This window comes from Cebidichthys violaceus, unplaced genomic scaffold, assembly GCF_023349555.1.
Source record: "Cebidichthys violaceus isolate CVI_PGR_0920_01 unplaced genomic scaffold, fCebVio1.0.p SCAF_6, whole genome shotgun sequence".
Classification (NCBI taxonomy): Eukaryota; Metazoa; Chordata; class Actinopteri; order Perciformes; family Stichaeidae; genus Cebidichthys; species Cebidichthys violaceus.
Window position 1 is genome coordinate 16,930,193 of NW_027176816.1, and position 17,429 is coordinate 16,947,621.

Here is a 17,429-nt window from a genome sequence, read left to right on the forward strand (position 1 = left end):
GATTCCAATATGCCATGACAACTGGAATAGAGACGTCTCACTGAAATAGGTTACGTATTAAGCATTTCAATTACAATTTCAATGTTTTTGTTCATAGCAAATGATAATTTTTTACGATACTGAGATTTGGTAATGATTTATTTCAACCAATTACTCTTTTTTTATATTTTGATTATCCTCTTGTCACAAAAAAGAAGAAGAGCACAACCTCTTGTGCCGCTATGGACCAGCCTCCTCAGGTTCAGACCTTTAGAGAGGTCCTGCTGTAATTAACCACGGTAGACGGCGTCAGTGTGTTTTTGGATGTGTGTGTGTGCGTGTGTGCGTTTGTTTGTTTCTGTGTGTTAGCAGCAGGAGTCCTAGTGAACGGAAGTGCATCACCCTGACCTCACCTCGGGAACAGGCAGTCTCTGTTCCCTCCACAGCCTGTCCCACCCTTTTGGACACACACTCCCACCCATGCTCACTCGCATACGAGTGAATTGACACATTTTATGAACACACATGCTGGCCTTGATGCCCAACAGAATGAGGCAGGAACTCGGATGCCCAGACCCATGTGAGACGCTCTCAATGGAGGGTGGGGTTTAAGTATGCAAGGAGTCATAAACACACTACTGAATTGAATGGCTGTTTGAGTTGTAGTGCATAAAACATACTCTAATAAGCAGACATTACAAAGATCTGGCTTGTTGTCCATTTCTAATGAACATTCAATGTTCCTTTCACAGAAAAGGAGACTCGGGGTGTTTTCCATTGAAAATGAGGCTCAAGTCTGTTATTTCCTGAAGAATATTCAAGAAATTCATATTATTTTAGTAGACGAGGTTTGTGATTTTTTTTTTTTTTTTTTTGTGGGAAAACCTGCTTTTCACTCAAACTTTTGAGAAACCATGATGCAACTTGATCTGGCAAACGGTTCAAACAATTAATTGATTAGTCTTCTGACAAAATAATAATCAGCATCGCTTTTGATAGTTGATTAATCATCAGCAAAATGTTGCTGCCCCTCTTCGTCTTATACGATATTAAGTCATTATCTTTAAAGGTTTGGACTGTAACAAATACATCTCTTGAATAAGCTTTGTGAAATAGTTGTCCTATTAGCAACCGTACACTGTAAAGTGGACTTAGTCACCGTGACGTCACCCCTTGGTTTTGGAACTGCCAAATTTGAGGTCACTTCTGCATTGGATTCACTTTTCAGATCTGGAGGTTGATACATGTTAGCAACAAAGCTAACAAGCTTGCTAACTATCCGTGAGGAGGGGAGAGCATTTTACCATCCATTGACTCTATGTTGAATGAAATGATGTCCTGAGAACAAATACCAGGGAGGAGAGTAAACAGTTTAGTACAGTCAAAGTAGAAAGAAACCCAGAGAGCTTTTGTCACTGACTAGTGCTAGCATGTTGCCGCTGTCATCTCTACGTCACCAAGCTAATAGAACAACACATTTCTTGAAGATGTGCCAAAGAATTTAGCTTTGCCACTTGAATACACAATCTACAGTCAGACTAAGCAAGCAATTTCAACATGTTACTTACAATGTAGGATCTTATGTCACTTTTTCCAAGACTTTCTGCATTTGGAGACCAAATGATTAAAGGGGAACTCCAGGTGTTGCTGAGCACTACTGCATAACAAATGGTTTGTATAAAGCCTTTTGTGGCTGCAGAGGGAGCGGCACAAAGTCCGATAAATGTACTTCCATGATGTCACTTGAGCCATTGACGACGTTTATATGCACAAAACATTCTGGGTTTTGCCCATATTCTGAAATAAAGATAGTATTGCCTACTAAGTGGTTTACATGAAAATGAATATAAAGACTGCAAGTTTGCAAATTACAAAATCTGGGAGTGTTGAGTTAGAAAAAAAGTTAGCTTCCCCAACCTCTCTGCTAGAGGCTACATTAGCCATAACACTAGAATAACCCACCCAAATCTGTACAGTTGAGTGAATGGAGTCACATTGCATTGTGTGTAATGTAGAGGCGCCAGGTTTCTCACAAGAAACCTGAAAACTCACCAGAAAACGATGGATTTTTTAACTATCCATCGTACATCTGACAACGTGAGTAAAGCTAAATCAGTGTGCTCTTTTAATAAAGAAGTTAATCAGCAGAGTAATCATCATCTTTATTTATTAAAGAAAACTATTGTTAGTTGCAGTTGTCAGTGAGCGGGCGAGCCATGTCGGTGATGAAATGATGAGAACGTTTCCATGCAGTTTTGACCTGGTGGTTATCGGAGACGTTCAAATTCAAGAGCGTCACATAGAGAACAGGTCAGCGTGATCAAATGATCAGACCTCTGGTTTGAGCACAACTGACCCGAAAAAATTATCTGAAGACAAAAGGTACATTTCACAGAGTTCTTCTAATGACAAAATCAGTAGGAAGACTTTCCCCTCAAGGCTTTTTTTTTTCGATTTGTGCCCTCACTGACCATCTGCAGCTGAAGCTGAGGTCACAGGCCGGTAGTCAGTAATGTACCAGTCCCACACAATGCCCATCATTGTGTAAATATCAAGACTATTTTTAGAGAGAAAAGGAGCGAGAGAGTTTCCAGGGATGTGCGTGTGTGTGCGCACAAATAGCTTCTGTGTATCTTGTTTTTTACATTCGTACGCATAAATGTCTGCCCGTGTGTGTGCGTCTCTTGTACGAGCGTCCGACCCCTCCCTCGTTCAATCCAGCTACTGTTCTGTGACGGGTGGCAGACGTTCAGCGAGGAAAGGGGAGGGGATCTCTGGTAAGAAAGCGTTTCTTTGACTCCAGTAAACCTCTGGTTCCTTTTTCTTTTTTTTCTGCCAAAAAAGCTAAAAAAATTAGAAAAAGGACCTTCTTGTGCGTAGCAGATGTTCTAGGAGAGGTGGGGTCTGTCCTGCTCAAGGGGGGGGGGGGTGAGGGACAGAAAAGAGGAAAGGGGAAGGCTGTCTGTTTCCACCGGACTGTCTTGCAAGGATACACGTCTACACGTGAGTGAGTGTTAGTGTTAGTGTGTGTGTGTGTGTGTGTGTGTGTGTGTGTGGTGTTTTTCTTCCTGTGGTCTCAGGTAGCTGTTTACAACTCGTGTCACTTCTGTGGAAATATGGGCAGTTTCCCAGCTGGTAGCTCAGATGGTCACATGTTGATGTTGTTGTCTGTGAAGGCAGATGGTCCCGGTCTGGTTCACCTGCGTGCATCTACAGCACGACTGAATGGATTTACATGTTCATTTCCTGCTAAGTAGATGATAATTGTGTTCTTGTTTTGAACGTTTCATTCTGTTCTTCAGCTCTTTTCTCTCCGGCAGCATAAAATGATCTAACCCGGTGTCTTTATTAGCCCACTCCGTGACAAATAACACATGTTTTTACCAGGGGAAGATGTCTTTTCTCCATTATAGTGGTCACGGTAATTACTATCCTGGGGACCGGGCTCAGCATCACAGGTTGTTGTTTTTTTTGTTGTACTTACACACTACACTCTTCCAGCTGTTTTCTGCTTCCTCTGTTGAAGTCCTCCTTAAAGTTGTAAACCTCCCTCACTGAGGTTTCCTCAGTGAAAGTTGTTTTGAGAGATTTGGTAGTTAACCAAGTTTGCTTTCCTTATTTTGAGGTGATGACGCATTGGAAATATTTCTGTTGGGCATTTGTTTTTTCTTTCTTAGCATAATATGTTAATGTTAAAGTTGCTAAATTAAAAATTCTGAGCATTAATAGAGCAGCAAACAACTATTATCTGAATATTAGTTGTAACATTTAGAAGATCATTTTTTCCTTCAGCACGTCATTCCTTTTATACTCAAAATCCACTTCATAGCATGCTCCAGAGTATGGCAGCTTATCCACACCAGACTTTATACAGCATCCAGTAGCGTAGTGGTGTATCACTGTCTGACCAGGAGTGCCTGTGGTTACACTATAAAGTGGTCTTGATTGTGTCTGTAACAGGAAGTATGCTGCCAACCTCTCATCTATATGTTTATCTCTCAGCCCACATCACCGCTGTGGTTTAGCTGACAGTAACTGGTTGCTTTTTTAAACTCACAGTCTATAGACTCATGCATGCCTATATCCACACACACACACACACACACACACACACACACACACATCACAAGATTATTGCACACGTTCACGGAATAGAAGGAGGGCATGCTACAGACTAAATCTACAAAAAGATAAGAATAATTTTGGTGTTTTGTGACAATGGGTCAAAGTTTATATCCAACACGTGTGGTCAGCAGCAGGCATAAACGTCAAGGCAGAGATAATGAGCGAGGCATACGTGACGTTGTTGAATTGGTCGCGAGGCGAAGCAGCATTTGTCATGTTTAGGGTTCAGGAAAGGGTGGACTTGGAGTAAGGAAGGAGAGATAAATCAAGGATTCATCAAAACAGGATCGAGATGAGATGAGAACTTTCATGAAGTCTGTGTGGATTTTGGTTTCTTGCTGCTAGAAAAGTGTAACCGAGAATAGGCAAAGTCATGCTGAGTCAAATGGAGATTAATGAAACCATAAGAAATGTGAGATTTTCCACAAAGTAATGACGACACAGGTTTTAAATCCCAGTCCCCATGACCACACATGTTACATAACAGCCCACCACCAGCCCCTGAGCCGCCCACCCAGTTCCACTTCCACCCTCCGTGCTGCGGCCGGCGCTTCACACGGCGGGCAGAGGGTGATGCCAGGCAGGCAGCTGTCCAAACACTGTCCAGCCCCTAGAACAGAGCCAAGAGCCAGGATAATGGAAAAGGAGTGTGTAAACAGCACCCTTTCTTTGTTACCAAGGAAAAGCACGCACAGAGGAAACAAAAAAAGGGTTTATGTGTATCCGGTTAATTATCCAAAGCTACAGACATGAAAAGCTGTTTTCTCATGGTGATGATGTTGATTGTGCTTATATTTGCTCTAGAGATGTTCAGATACCATTTTTTTCCTTCCCGATACTGTTGCAAAAGCTGTATATTGCATATAAACACCATTCAAATGATTAGGAAGTAAATGACTGTATTTGTATTTAAATATTTGGTTAAATTAAAAGCAAAAGAGAAAAAAATATGGCATACATAGTTTTAATTATGTAACATGAGCTGCTTGTAAATCTTTTAATGTAAGTCAGTGCATCCTCCGTTAACGTTAGCGGTTAGCTCCGCTATTTAGCCAAGCAGGACTGTGCTGCCCACCGGCTACTAACAGCTAACCTTAACTAGCTCTCCTCCTGCTTATTTCAACGCAGATGTGTTGTTCACAATGCATTATCATCATCATCAGTTTGCACATGTGCAGTACGGATTTGGCACGATGTACGGATTGGAGAGCCAGTGACGTGTGTTGTTGTTCCTGTGTAGCATAAATGAGCTGATAAATGATATGACATGACGTGATATCCAATCAGTGCATGCACTCACGTCCTTGCTGATATCCGGTCCAGCTTTTTAGGTTGTATGGAAGGCCTTTACCCTGCCAGCATTGGTGTCGCAACAACTGTCATTTGCTCTCAGAGGAGTGAACGGATAAAACACTTTCTGCCACAAGTCCTACACCTTTGACTGGATTCCTGCCAGTTTCCAGAATATGCGTTTCTTCCCCTCAGCAATACATTGCACACACTGTTAGTTCACAGGCCCACCCCCCCACACTTACTTTTCTCCTGCCGTCATGTAGCCATGCAAGAAAACATGCTAAGCAATCCCCATACTTAGCCCTGGGTTGTTAGAGTTCTCATGTTCAAAGGCCCAGTCATCTGTAGACGTAATCCCATGTTGGGTAACAAAGAGGAACTGGGCGGGAATACCACAAACACACACGTCCCTGTACTTCTATCTTTGTGAGGACCCTCATTGAAATACTGCTTTCTCAAGCCCCTTATCCTAACCTTAACCATCACGACTAAATGCCTTACCCTAACCGTAACCTAATTCCAACCCAAACCTTAAAACAAAGTCTGAACCCTCAAACAGGCCCTCTGAAGGTGTGAGGACCGGCGAAAATGTCCTTCCAAAAACGTCTACATTCAAATTGGTCCTCACAAAAGATAGACGTACAAGCACTTAAACACACAAACTGAGGTATACACACACACACATTGTGACAAATATGGACACGATAAAGAATTGTGATGAAGAATTAGACCAACACATTTCCTCTTTTTTCTCTTTCCCAAACCTACTCACACACACACACACACACACACACACACACACACACACACACACACACTAAGGATTATAGTGTGGTATGGGCGGGAACCACAAGGATTATTACTGGAAGACAGTTACACAACCAGCACAGGAGTTCAAGAGGCAAAGGGAGTAGAGAATGGATGTAGTCATATTGCGCACATACATACCATGCACCCAAGTCTGTCTTACACACAGGTTAATGCTGAGTCCTGAGCTCCTGTCATTATTATTACAGTCCGCTAACTCACACACCATTACTTTGCTTTCGTTGCAAAAGTTGGAGAAGTTCAATTTCTTTCTTGGTTTCATCCTGTCAGATGGAAGTGGATCGAGGGTTAAACTCTTGGATGAAGGTCAAACAAGGATTCTTGCATTTGTTTCCAAGAGTAGGCAGCTCCACAGACTGCGTTGCCACGTCTGGTTCTGTGCTGTATCGGGTTTCTAACTGAGCCTGGATTTCGTTTTCCCTTTTGTGTGTGTGTGTGTGTGTGTGTGTGTGTGTGTGTGTGCAGGGGGGGAAGGGAGAGCCCCACGTCTTCAAGGAAAAGAACTTCAAGAAGAAGCGGCAGTGCAGCGTGTGCCGCCAGAACGTGGACAACGTCGGCTCCTTCTGCAGAGGTAAATGTTACGAGCGTTGTGTAGTTGTTGGTGGTCGAGCAGTTGGGTCACACAGGACCAAGTGAGTCTGAAGCACCAAGACGAAATGTGCTAAGCGTCGTCATGGCAGGCTACAGGATGCAGGATGTGTCACGTATGAATGAATGAAGGGCAGCGCACGCATCAGCTGCGTCACGTTGCATCCTGTCGATCCCCGTCGCTCATACTGGACTTTGACATTCGGACAAAATACGAGTACGGATGCCAAATCTGGTGAGCGAATGAAACAACTAAATTCGGTCAATTTTACTTTAAATGGACCATCATTTACTAAATTAACATTATGCTGTATTGAAGAAGACTTGAACATGAACTCATGTTCACAATGTTTGCTGAGTTAGTAAATGAAGTGAAAAGTAGAGTCACTTTCTCAGTCTTTTATAAAATCAGATTATTTTTTGTAACCAGAGGAGTCGCCCCCTGATGGCCATTAGAAAGAATGCAGGTTGAAGCCACCTCCACGTTGACTTCCCTTTTCAGAATCTGAGGTTTCCGCCTGGTTTCTAGAGTTTCATCACGAGTCGACTCAATGTAGGACAGTTACTTATCCTGATGCGTCTATATTATAAGACCACATTCAAAAAAGGAACTAGTGTTTTAACACGTGTCATAATCTCGGCGTGTGTTTCTGTTCAGCATGTAAGACGTAGGATGCAGAGATTATGTATTGTATGGTAATACAGCAGGATGGTGTCAAGATCTTTACTTGGGTCTCGCTGTAGAATTTGTCATGCAACTAAGATTGTAGTTGCTTTTCTGACAAATACAAAGCAGGTTGACGTCATTACTTCATATGTATACTAGACTCATATTATATACTCATTTTGTCGTCTTTCTTCTTTTCCCCCTCCGTCCTTCTCTACTCTCACTCCTCTTAGTATGCAAGACAGCCACCCACAGGAAGTGTGAGGCCAAGGTAGGGATCCACCTCACACACACGCTGTCAGAGCACGGCCTCAGAGTAATCAGTGTATCATCAGTTGTGATACACTCATAGACAGTGTTGAATGTGCTGTAATCAGTCGGGACAGAGGATATAATTATTTTTTTACTAACCCAAATGTTTATCTTTTATTCTCCACTGAGCAGAATGAAATGGATTCAAGTGAGAGATGTCACATGAAACAAAGTGAAAACACTCAAGTAATGAACAGATAAAGAAAAATAGAACATAAATGTGAAAGGCAATGCTACTTGTAAGCCATAAAAGGATTGCTTCTGTAAACATAGGTCATATAAATAAGCATTGGTGACATATTTTCGGTAACAATTCCGGTAAATCTTGTCACAGTAAATTAGATATATTTCTATGAAATCAATACAACTTGATGTGAAGTAAATCAATCAGTATTGATCACTGTAGTATGATAAACTATTTCAAGTCATTAGTTTTGACCCAACCTTCTCTGTAGCAGGTGGAATGACCCCACTAATTCAAGGTTAAGCCCAGATGCTGATCCACTAATCTTACTGGGCCCTCTGGGAGATAGCCGCCCTTGTCAAGGAATAACATGTGAATGCGTATCTGAGCTGTTTAGTTGATTGTCATGCCAGTGAGGTGGGAAAAAAGACAAACGGCAGTGGCCCTACAAGGGGCAGGAGTCTGGACATCTCTGCTCATATGAAGGCCGCTCGGTCGCATTCCTCAGAAAGAGAGGCGAGCCGCGCTCCGACCCCACGCTGCTGCCCCTGTGAAAGGGTCATTGACGGAGGGGACGGCGCCATGAATAGACAGAGGGATGCAGAGGGGGAGAATGCCAGCCGGGGCCAAAGTGATGAAGAGGGGGTATAGAGGCTGAGGCAGCGAGCCAGCGGGCGAAGGAGAGACGGCCAGGGGCGAAGGCATGTGGCAAAGACGGTCCTCATTCCTCGAGCATCACTCTGTCCTCTCGTCTTTTATCTGAGGAGGACTACGTTTTTCTTTTGTTTCTGAGTGGCATTGTGGGAAGTGTGCCTATTTACTTACTTGCAGAGTTCCGGTCTTAACACATTGAAAATTTGAATTCTTTCGCCATTAATTTGTACATTAATATATTTTTTCCAACTGTTATTTCTGTCATAAGTACTCCACACAGAACATGAATATCAGAGGCAGAAAAGTACAAAAATATTTTTGTAGCAAGGTTGATTTGTCTGAGCTTTTGGCTCTTGAAATCAAGGCATCAACCATCCACGTTTGGCGGAAAAGACATATTCAAAGCGCACACTACACAAATACTAGATCCACCCCTTCCGTTCTTACCTTTTCACAATAAAAGCCCTCGACATATATATATATATATATATATATATATATATATATATATATATATATATATATACTGCGTAGCTGTTTACCAGAGAGAACTTAAATTCACTCATAGCATTTTGCTCAAAGGAAACTCGATACAATAGCTCACAGTTGCTTTGACTATACAACATTTATTGAAAAAAATGACGATATCAATAGTTTTGATGCAAAATATTCACAAGCTAGTATTTCAAATTTTTGTGTTGTTTATTCATGCCCCCTGCGTGTTTGCATTTGTCAACTAAAATGAAACTACAGCCTTTTTGCTACTTAGCTGACCACAAACACTTAAAGCAGTAGAAAGCAGCTTCCTTACTTCCTTCCTTACTAAACTTAAAAGGTGCTTGAGGTGTATTTTGTTGCCTTTGAACCATCTCATTAGTCGTAGTGTTATTCTTTTTTTGGAAAGAAAAGCTGAAATAGCAAATTAAGCAAAGAAATGTATTGCTCTACAGAAAGGAGTGGGTTGTTGTTTACTGTGACCGCCTGACGTCTGGTTGTTAGACGGTGATTTCCATCGCTGCTGCCCAGGAAGGGAGAGGTCTGATAAGGCAGGCTGCTGTGTCCATCTCAGCTGTTATCTAACATGGCATGTAGGGGGGAGCTGGGACGCCATCAATCTGTTGGGTTCTGGAGTATTTTTGCAACGATGGAGACATTCATATATGTGAATAGCAGATCCCAGCGGTCTGCCTGCCAAGCTGATTAGCTTTAGACCTTTTTCCGTTTTTCTTACAAGCCCTTATTAGTTCAAGGTGTTTCCCCTCGCTTGCACCTCATTTACATTTGGCAGTTATTACCAATAACCTTGTGTACGAATCATTCCCCCTTCACCCTCCTCCACGAGCATATTCACCGTGGAGATCTGTCATCTGTAAGCCATCCCGCTCGCCCCAGGCTTCTATTTACATTTCCGCCCGGCATGGGGTTACCGTAACTTCGGTGACAAATCATTTTAGCACCACATCGTCTGGTACGCCATCAGTGCTTCTGCTCCAGTTCTCTGGAAAAACCCTTCACTTAATTGTGAAACTCCCCTCCTAGAGAGAGAACGATTGGTAATGATGTGAAGTCTATGTTTTCTTCTGCTCTTCAGTCACTGTGTTCCCTGATCTTTGGCCACAACAGCCTCCAGCTGACTCATCTCTGTTCTATTAAAAACACACACACAGACTCTAGAACAGAAGGTCATCAACAGCTTTACCCCAGTATGTTCTTCTCTCAGATAACCGTTCCTCCTTATCTCTGATCCCAAGTGGAAAATCTAGTCCGCAGGGACTTGAAGGTTGGTGAAAGACATGGGGAGGGGGGGAGGTGTAACAGTGGGAGGAAGAAGGATTAGAATTAGTGAAATGCAGTCCGTGACGAGTTGACTGGCATGCCGGCCTAATTAGGCAAGAAAAGGCATTTCCGCTGGTCAGGGGGGAAAAAGACACAGAGAGAGACCCAGGAGAAATGGTTCACTGAATGACTGCATAGCTGAAAACCGAGGACCCTTATTGGCTGTCTCACGAGTAGACTAGAAATTGACATGGGCTAACTCAAAATATTTGGCGATCGTCTGACCGTTATGCCTAAGCAGACCACATGTGACCACTTTATGAGAAAAACTCACCAACACGATACCTAAATGATAGAACAAGTTGTTTGCCGATGATTCCCAAAACAACATGTATTACCGTTGTTTTTAACGTTTGTGAAACTGTCACAGTTTTAAGCACGTGGTTAATGTTGTGGAATGGAACTACTCGGCTAGGTTTAGGCTACAAAACTACTTGGTAAGGTTTACGAAAAGATTGTGGTTTGTTTAGTTAGGTACGTAACTTTAAATGACTCAACATGTTGACTTCTGGTTTTATGTGGGACACGAACAGCGGTGTCCTGGGTGAAAGTCCTGTTTGTTTGTTTGTTTCATCAGCTGACATCCTCCTTTGCTCTTGTCATAATTACTGAGGCCACTAGAGGTCGCCATCTAACAACAAACGTAACATTTTTCCGATAGAGAACCGCTTAATCGAATCATCAAGTAATGGAGCTTTGAGCAAATTCTTAGTTTGTTTAACATCGCTCATGGTGTATACTACGACTGAACAATGTGAGCAAAATTTCTAATTGCAATTTTCAATATTGCTACTGTAGTATACTGTAAATAGTGATAATTTTCTATGAATGAAACTACAAGCCTGCGAAGTATAGTATTAAACAATCTGTGAGTACCTTAGCATTATCACAAACTTATCCTCTATATTCCACGTCAACGTATCTTAAGACAACATGTATGATATCTTACGAAAAGTCCCTACGCAAGCCAGACACGTGTGTCAATTTCCACACGTTACATGCTTACGGTCTTTTCAAAATACAGTTCCGTCTTCACAGGAAACTAACACTACTCGGTTAGGTTTAGGCAACAAAACTACTCAGTTAGGTTTAGGCAACAAAACTGCTCAGTTGGGTTTAGGCAACAAAACTACTCAGTTAGGTTTAGGCAATAAAACTACTCAGTTGGGTTTAGGAAATATTGTTGTTTGGGTTAAAATAAATCATGTTAGTGCCGTAACTACATTACGCATGTTTCGTGACAAATAAATCAACATTGAGCGATCAGCGGTCTCCTGGGTGAAAGATAAAAAATCGCTGTTTGTTTGCCTGGTTCTTTGTAGAAAAATGGACCCATTTAGCTCACATTTCCTAAGATGTTACATTCCTGGTGTACTTGACATCAATCAATGAGAATGATATAACAGAATGGCGCGATTTACCATTACTATTGACATTTGTGCGATTCTTCACAAATGCGACTAACAGACTCAAACTCTAACTGACTGACTGATAAACCATCCTACAGATGGTGCATGTTGGCAGAGCCATGTATCACTGTAATTACAATCCCTGCTTCCCCTCTGCGCATCAGGATCCATCCTCGTCTCTCGTTCTTATCCGCTGAACACGTACAAAAAAAAACATTTGACATGAGACCGAGCTGAGAACTGCTCCTCTTTACAAGAAGAGGATGTCCAATCAAGAACAGATAGATGGAGCGGAAGTGGGGGAGGATGTAGGGATGAGAGGAAGAGCAACAACTTTTGATGTTTCTCCGACATAAAAGGACAGTTGCGGTTTGGAGTCCCGCTCCCTCCGCAGCCCCTCTTTATTTTTAGTAAAGAACATGCATTCTAGATGAGAGGGCAACAGCGGGGGGGGCGGCAGTCTGCTAACTAGACTTACTGTTTCAGCCCGTTCTTTCTTTGCTGGAGCCATTCCCGTCAAGTCTGCGTCACTTTATATATATATTTTTGTCCGGCTAACAGAAATGGAACAAAGGAAGCGATGAGGAGACTGATTGATGAGAAAAAGAGCACCGTGTTCTCTCTCTCTTCCCCCCCCCCCCCCCCCCCCCCAGCTCAAACACAGCTGACCCTCACTCCACAGACTTCCTGTCAGATGGCTTCCTGTGATGTTGCTACAGGAATATGTCTCTCATTGCTGTTAAAACATGTCCGCCGCAGCTTAGCGTTTAGCGGTTTTCAGTGCCAAGGCTGCAAGTTAAGGTATTGAACCATGCATTGAAACAGTTTACTGTAAGCAACCTTCTGAATCAATTCAATAGGCGGGGGAGGAGGGGGGGATCTGAGTGACATCAATACGTGATTAATCTCTGGTTGGAGTTTTGTGGCCTTGAGCTCCAGGGCCTCTGGTTTCCCTCCTGCAGGCTCTGCACTTCACCAGATACTCCTGTTATTCAGCGTGAGTCGCTCGGGATAACAGGATTCAACTGTATCGCTTTGACATCACAGAGGCCGTGACTACAGGAGCCGCCACCTCGTCAGAGACGGCCTCGGTAATTGCCGAGATAGGCCGGCGTGTTTCGAGTTAGAGCCTTGAGTGACGTTGATCAGAGTTAAAACCATAAGCATGACTAAGCTAAGTTAGCCGAGTTGGGACCTGGCCAACGTACTAATTGGCTGGTGGGATCGGCCCTTCATGAATCTAACGGAGGAAGAGACCCATTTGGGAGTCTACGTTGCCGGGGACACTTCCTGGTGCGGGACAGGAGTCACAGATTTTAGCGATAGCAAATGTCTCGCTGTCTTTCTAAATTCGACTCCTCCGAGGATGAAAAAAAGAAATCACAGGGAGACAATAAAGACGACGGAGCCGGCCTGTTGGTGAGCCCCGGCGCTAAAGCAGAGATCGAAGCAACTGTGCACAATGTCCGTCTGAATGCGTTTTTTTGTGGTAAACACTGAGGCTGCAGAGGAGGGGAAGTTACGCTCTGGGGAATAGCATTCATTCTCTTTAACAGGATAAATGACAGAGATGCAGTCGAGGCGAAGCTCAACCGCGGAGCGAGGGGAGGCCTGATCTGTAATAACGTCCTGTGTTGGTCGGTTCACAGAAGGCTTACCTCATTGTTGACCTCCCTCTCTCCGACAATCTCACCCTGAACCACTTCCTGCTTTGTTTATTTACCTATGTTTATTTTCGTCCGGCTCAGGGCTTCCAGGCCGTGTTTGGAGGGTAAAGATGGGCAGATGTCTGCATATCTTTAGGAGTACATCTGCGCATGTGTGTAAAGTGTTGACCCAGCTCCATAACAGGGAATTGCGTCCCCCTCGGTCATTAATAAGCTCCACCGCGGGGAGCCCACGTGACCTGCGATGTCTTTGGCCTCCCTCTCAGCTGCTCGGAGCGAGAACCGAAACGGCTGCAGACCAAGACTCTTTCCTTCTGGGGGTTGAAAGAAAGTGTGGGAACGAGGGACAAACGAGTGAGAGAGCGGGAAACACGTGCTGAGAAACACAAAGAAGGAAAGAAAACAAGGATAACATACAGAGTCCAGAAAATAGAAGTGTTTCACCCAGAGCTGTTGTTTTTGCTCAGCCGTGGCCCTTGAAGTCCCCTCGCGCTATAGGCTGGGTGCTTTTCTGCTGTGGATACAGACGTGGACATGTCCAAAAATAGAGCATGTGATTGCCAACCTCTAGTCTCAACACACACACACACACACACACACACACACACACACACACACACACACACACACACACACACACACACACACACACACACACACACACACACACACGTTATCATTCCCTGTTATGTATTTTCCTCCTGTTTAAAATGATTGTAATTGGCTCAGACCGCTATTTTCTTGACATACATTCCTTTTGTCGTTCATCTGTTTGGAATTCGAGCTATGACAGGAAACAGGTGTAAGACATTGAGACATACCATATTGCTCAAACTCGTGACCAGCTTGAGCAATATCGCTCAGCAGTGGCTGGAGACGTTATGTTTTAGGGTTGTCTGTCCGTCCAGTCCATTCCTGTGAAAGCGATAACACAGGAACACCTGGGCGGCATTTCTTCAACTTCCATCCACCTGGATTTGATGGTGAAAAGGTCAAAGCTCACTGCGCTCTCACAAAACATGTTTATTGGCCATAACTCAAGAATTCACCTGCTAATTAGGAAGATTTCACACAAATGTCTAATAGGATAAAATGATGAGGTGATGAATGTACGCCGGCTGGCCTTAAACAGTGAAGTTCCCCTAATGTTTGCGTCGGGAAGGAGAGCGATGTGTGAAGTGCAGAAGTCACACATGAGGAGAGCAAATGGCTCATGTGGACCGGAAGGTGTTTGTTAGAAATCAATTAGAGGAGAAAAGAAAAAGGGAAGGGAGTGTTGAGATCGAGAGGAGGGAAAGAGGAGGGGATGAAGAAAGGAAGAGAGAAGAAAAGATAGAGAAAAAAATAGCAGGAAAGAAAGCGACAAAAATGAAAGGAGGGAAACAGAAAGTACAAGATTTATAAGAGCTGAAGTTGCAGAAACATCGCAAAAGCCCAAGCAAAGAGAGACTAAACAGGGATGCCCATGACTGTGGACAGCATATTCTAGGACCAAAGGTCGTGACACGAAATTTGAATTTCAAGCAGGTCTTAACAGAAATATTTTGAACATTTGTAGTTTGACTTTAAAATGAAAATTGAGATGTTCTAAACCAGGGATTGAATAATATCAAACTGCAACTTCCACAATAAATACATAAAATTAACAACATAGTAAATACGTTATATTTTTCACACTGAATCGCTGTCAAACTGGCGGGCCCCTCACAAACGCACCCGTTTCTCACACTAATAACATAACAAGGCTGCTACCTCACCCCCTAGTTATCCCTCTCGGAGCCCACAGCTCTTAAGCTATGCGTTGAGAGCAGAGAGCTGTGCATTACCCATTAGCCATGCTGCTTCTGACTTTGATGGATCAAAGAGAGTGTCAAAGAGCTGGAGGAGCCAGAGCCACTGTGGCAGAGCGAAAAGAAACGTGACACGGAGGAAGAGGACAGAGGGCGGGTCGGACGGACATGAGGAGGGAAGAGGGCAGGGAAAGGGATGGAGGAAGGGAGGGGGGGTGCTCCAGTGTTTACTTTTCTATTTGTTAAGAACAGTTTAGACATGTAACGGGCAGTTTGAATCCGGAGCAAGTCAGAACAAGCTAGGCGTGGGTCTTTTGTCTTTTTCAAGGATATTTGGTTTCAAACCTGTGTGAGTTTTTTTTAAGACATTTCGAGACCGGGGGACCAACAAAGACGCAAGAACAACAGTGGAGGTTCAAAAAGGGAGGCGCAGGGAACGAGCCTGTCAAGGTGAAGACAAACAGAAAGGTGTTTGTTAGAAATCGATTAGAGGAGAAAAGAAAGGGGGAAGGAAGTGTTGAGATCGAGGGAAGGGAAAGTGGAGAGGATGAACAAGGGAAGAGAGAGGAAGGCTAGGAGGAATTGGAGAGATAATCAAGAACGAAAGAGATGGAAAAAAAGATAGAGGGAAAGAAAAAATGGCAGGAAAAGAGAGAAAATTAAAGTACAAGATTTGGAAGAGCTGAAGTTGCAGAAACACGACGCAGCAAAAAGCCCAAGCGAAGAGGGACGTGAACAGGGATGTAAAGCGGAGCTGGATGAGTTGAGATGGGTGGAGGTCTGTTAGCAGGAAGTTTGTGCGTAAGCGTTGGCCCAGGGAGATGGAATCTGGCTCGGTGTGTTTGCTCTGGCTTTAGCGACTGCCCCTCAGCCGGCCCCTTCACTGGGCACTGGGAGAGAGGGATGAAAAGAGGAACGAATGGAGGAGAGGAGGGAGAAATTAGAAAGAGCAATAGCAACCTATAGGTGACTCCTGATTCACGCTGTATTTAGAAGTAAAAGCAGTTAAGGGTTTAAAACTCTTGTCATAACAAGTTTAAATTGGAAGTGATGTGAAGTACTTCCAGGATTAAGGAGAAACTGGAACCAGTAGATGATTCCAGAAGGTTTTCATTTGTCTTTGCTTGGCATTTTCCTTCAATTTCACCGCATTTCATCATGACTTTTGCGCGGTGGCTTTCATCCAATGTCTGGCAAAGCGGGGAATGATGCGTTCACTGACCCGGTAACGTGCAGTACTCGCCGAACCGCCCAGATTTCCGAGGACTTTCCCAATTTACATCGTCCTCGCTTGGTAGAAGAAAATACTCATAGAACAATACATTTCACCATCGTCATGGCTTTCAGAGGCCGTAAAAGTACACATGCAGCGTTACCCTTTTCTGATTGATAACATGATGTCGTGCTCCGGGAGACGGAGAAATGTTGAACTGTCATCACATTCTGCACGCCAAATGTTTTTTATGCCACACAGCTGTTCTAAAAAACTTGCTCTTTGAGGTCAGGCTGTCTCGCAGTTGCGCAAAAGTGTCACTGAGGTCTGGAGAAGGCGCCTGTGTTTCAGTAAATGCAGGCACACGCAAACAAACAAGCAAATACATTGAAAAAAATCCCAGGATCCCACGGGAATTCATGCCGGGAAAGGGGAATATTTAACCCTGCATCCAACTGTGGACATGTGTTACGCAAAATACCAGTGCTGCTATCTGTAAAGGGAGACATTTGACCGGGACAGGAAGTAGGGTAATTGCTTGCTTGCCATGGCAGTTGGATATTTAGTTTACAAGAATGACAGGAGCAGGGCACAGCATGCAAAGGGCATTGAAACTGAAAAATAGAGTGAAACTGATCTGCGTCAGCCAGAGGGAACTTAGAGCCCGGCCCGGCCCAGCTCCAAACTATCTGGTCGTGAATTGGGTTCAGGCAGGGAATTAAAAAGAAAGCATATTAACCACAACACTGGATACGATTTGAGATTCAATTCCTGATTGAGTGAGTCACACAGGAACATTGTCCAACTAGTCGTTTGATAGCCGGACCTGAACCCTGTTTCCTGCAACTTCTGTCAAACGAGGCAAGTCTGGATTTAGCTCATTA

At 43.6% G+C, this 17,429-nt stretch overlaps 1 protein-coding gene across 7 annotated transcripts in view; it reads left to right on the plus strand.

Annotated features, from left to right (window-relative positions):
- Positions 1-17,429, plus strand: part of tns2a (tensin 2a) — a 52,833-nt gene that overhangs the window by 13,494 nt on the left and 21,910 nt on the right. For all 7 annotated transcript variants that reach the window (XM_068732657.1, XM_068732662.1, XM_068732659.1 and 4 more), the window contains exons 2-3: positions 6,691-6,796; positions 7,714-7,751. In XM_068732657.1, the coding sequence (XP_068588758.1) occupies positions 6,691-6,796; positions 7,714-7,751 (144 nt within the window). The remainder of the gene's footprint in view (positions 1-6,690; positions 6,797-7,713; positions 7,752-17,429) is intronic.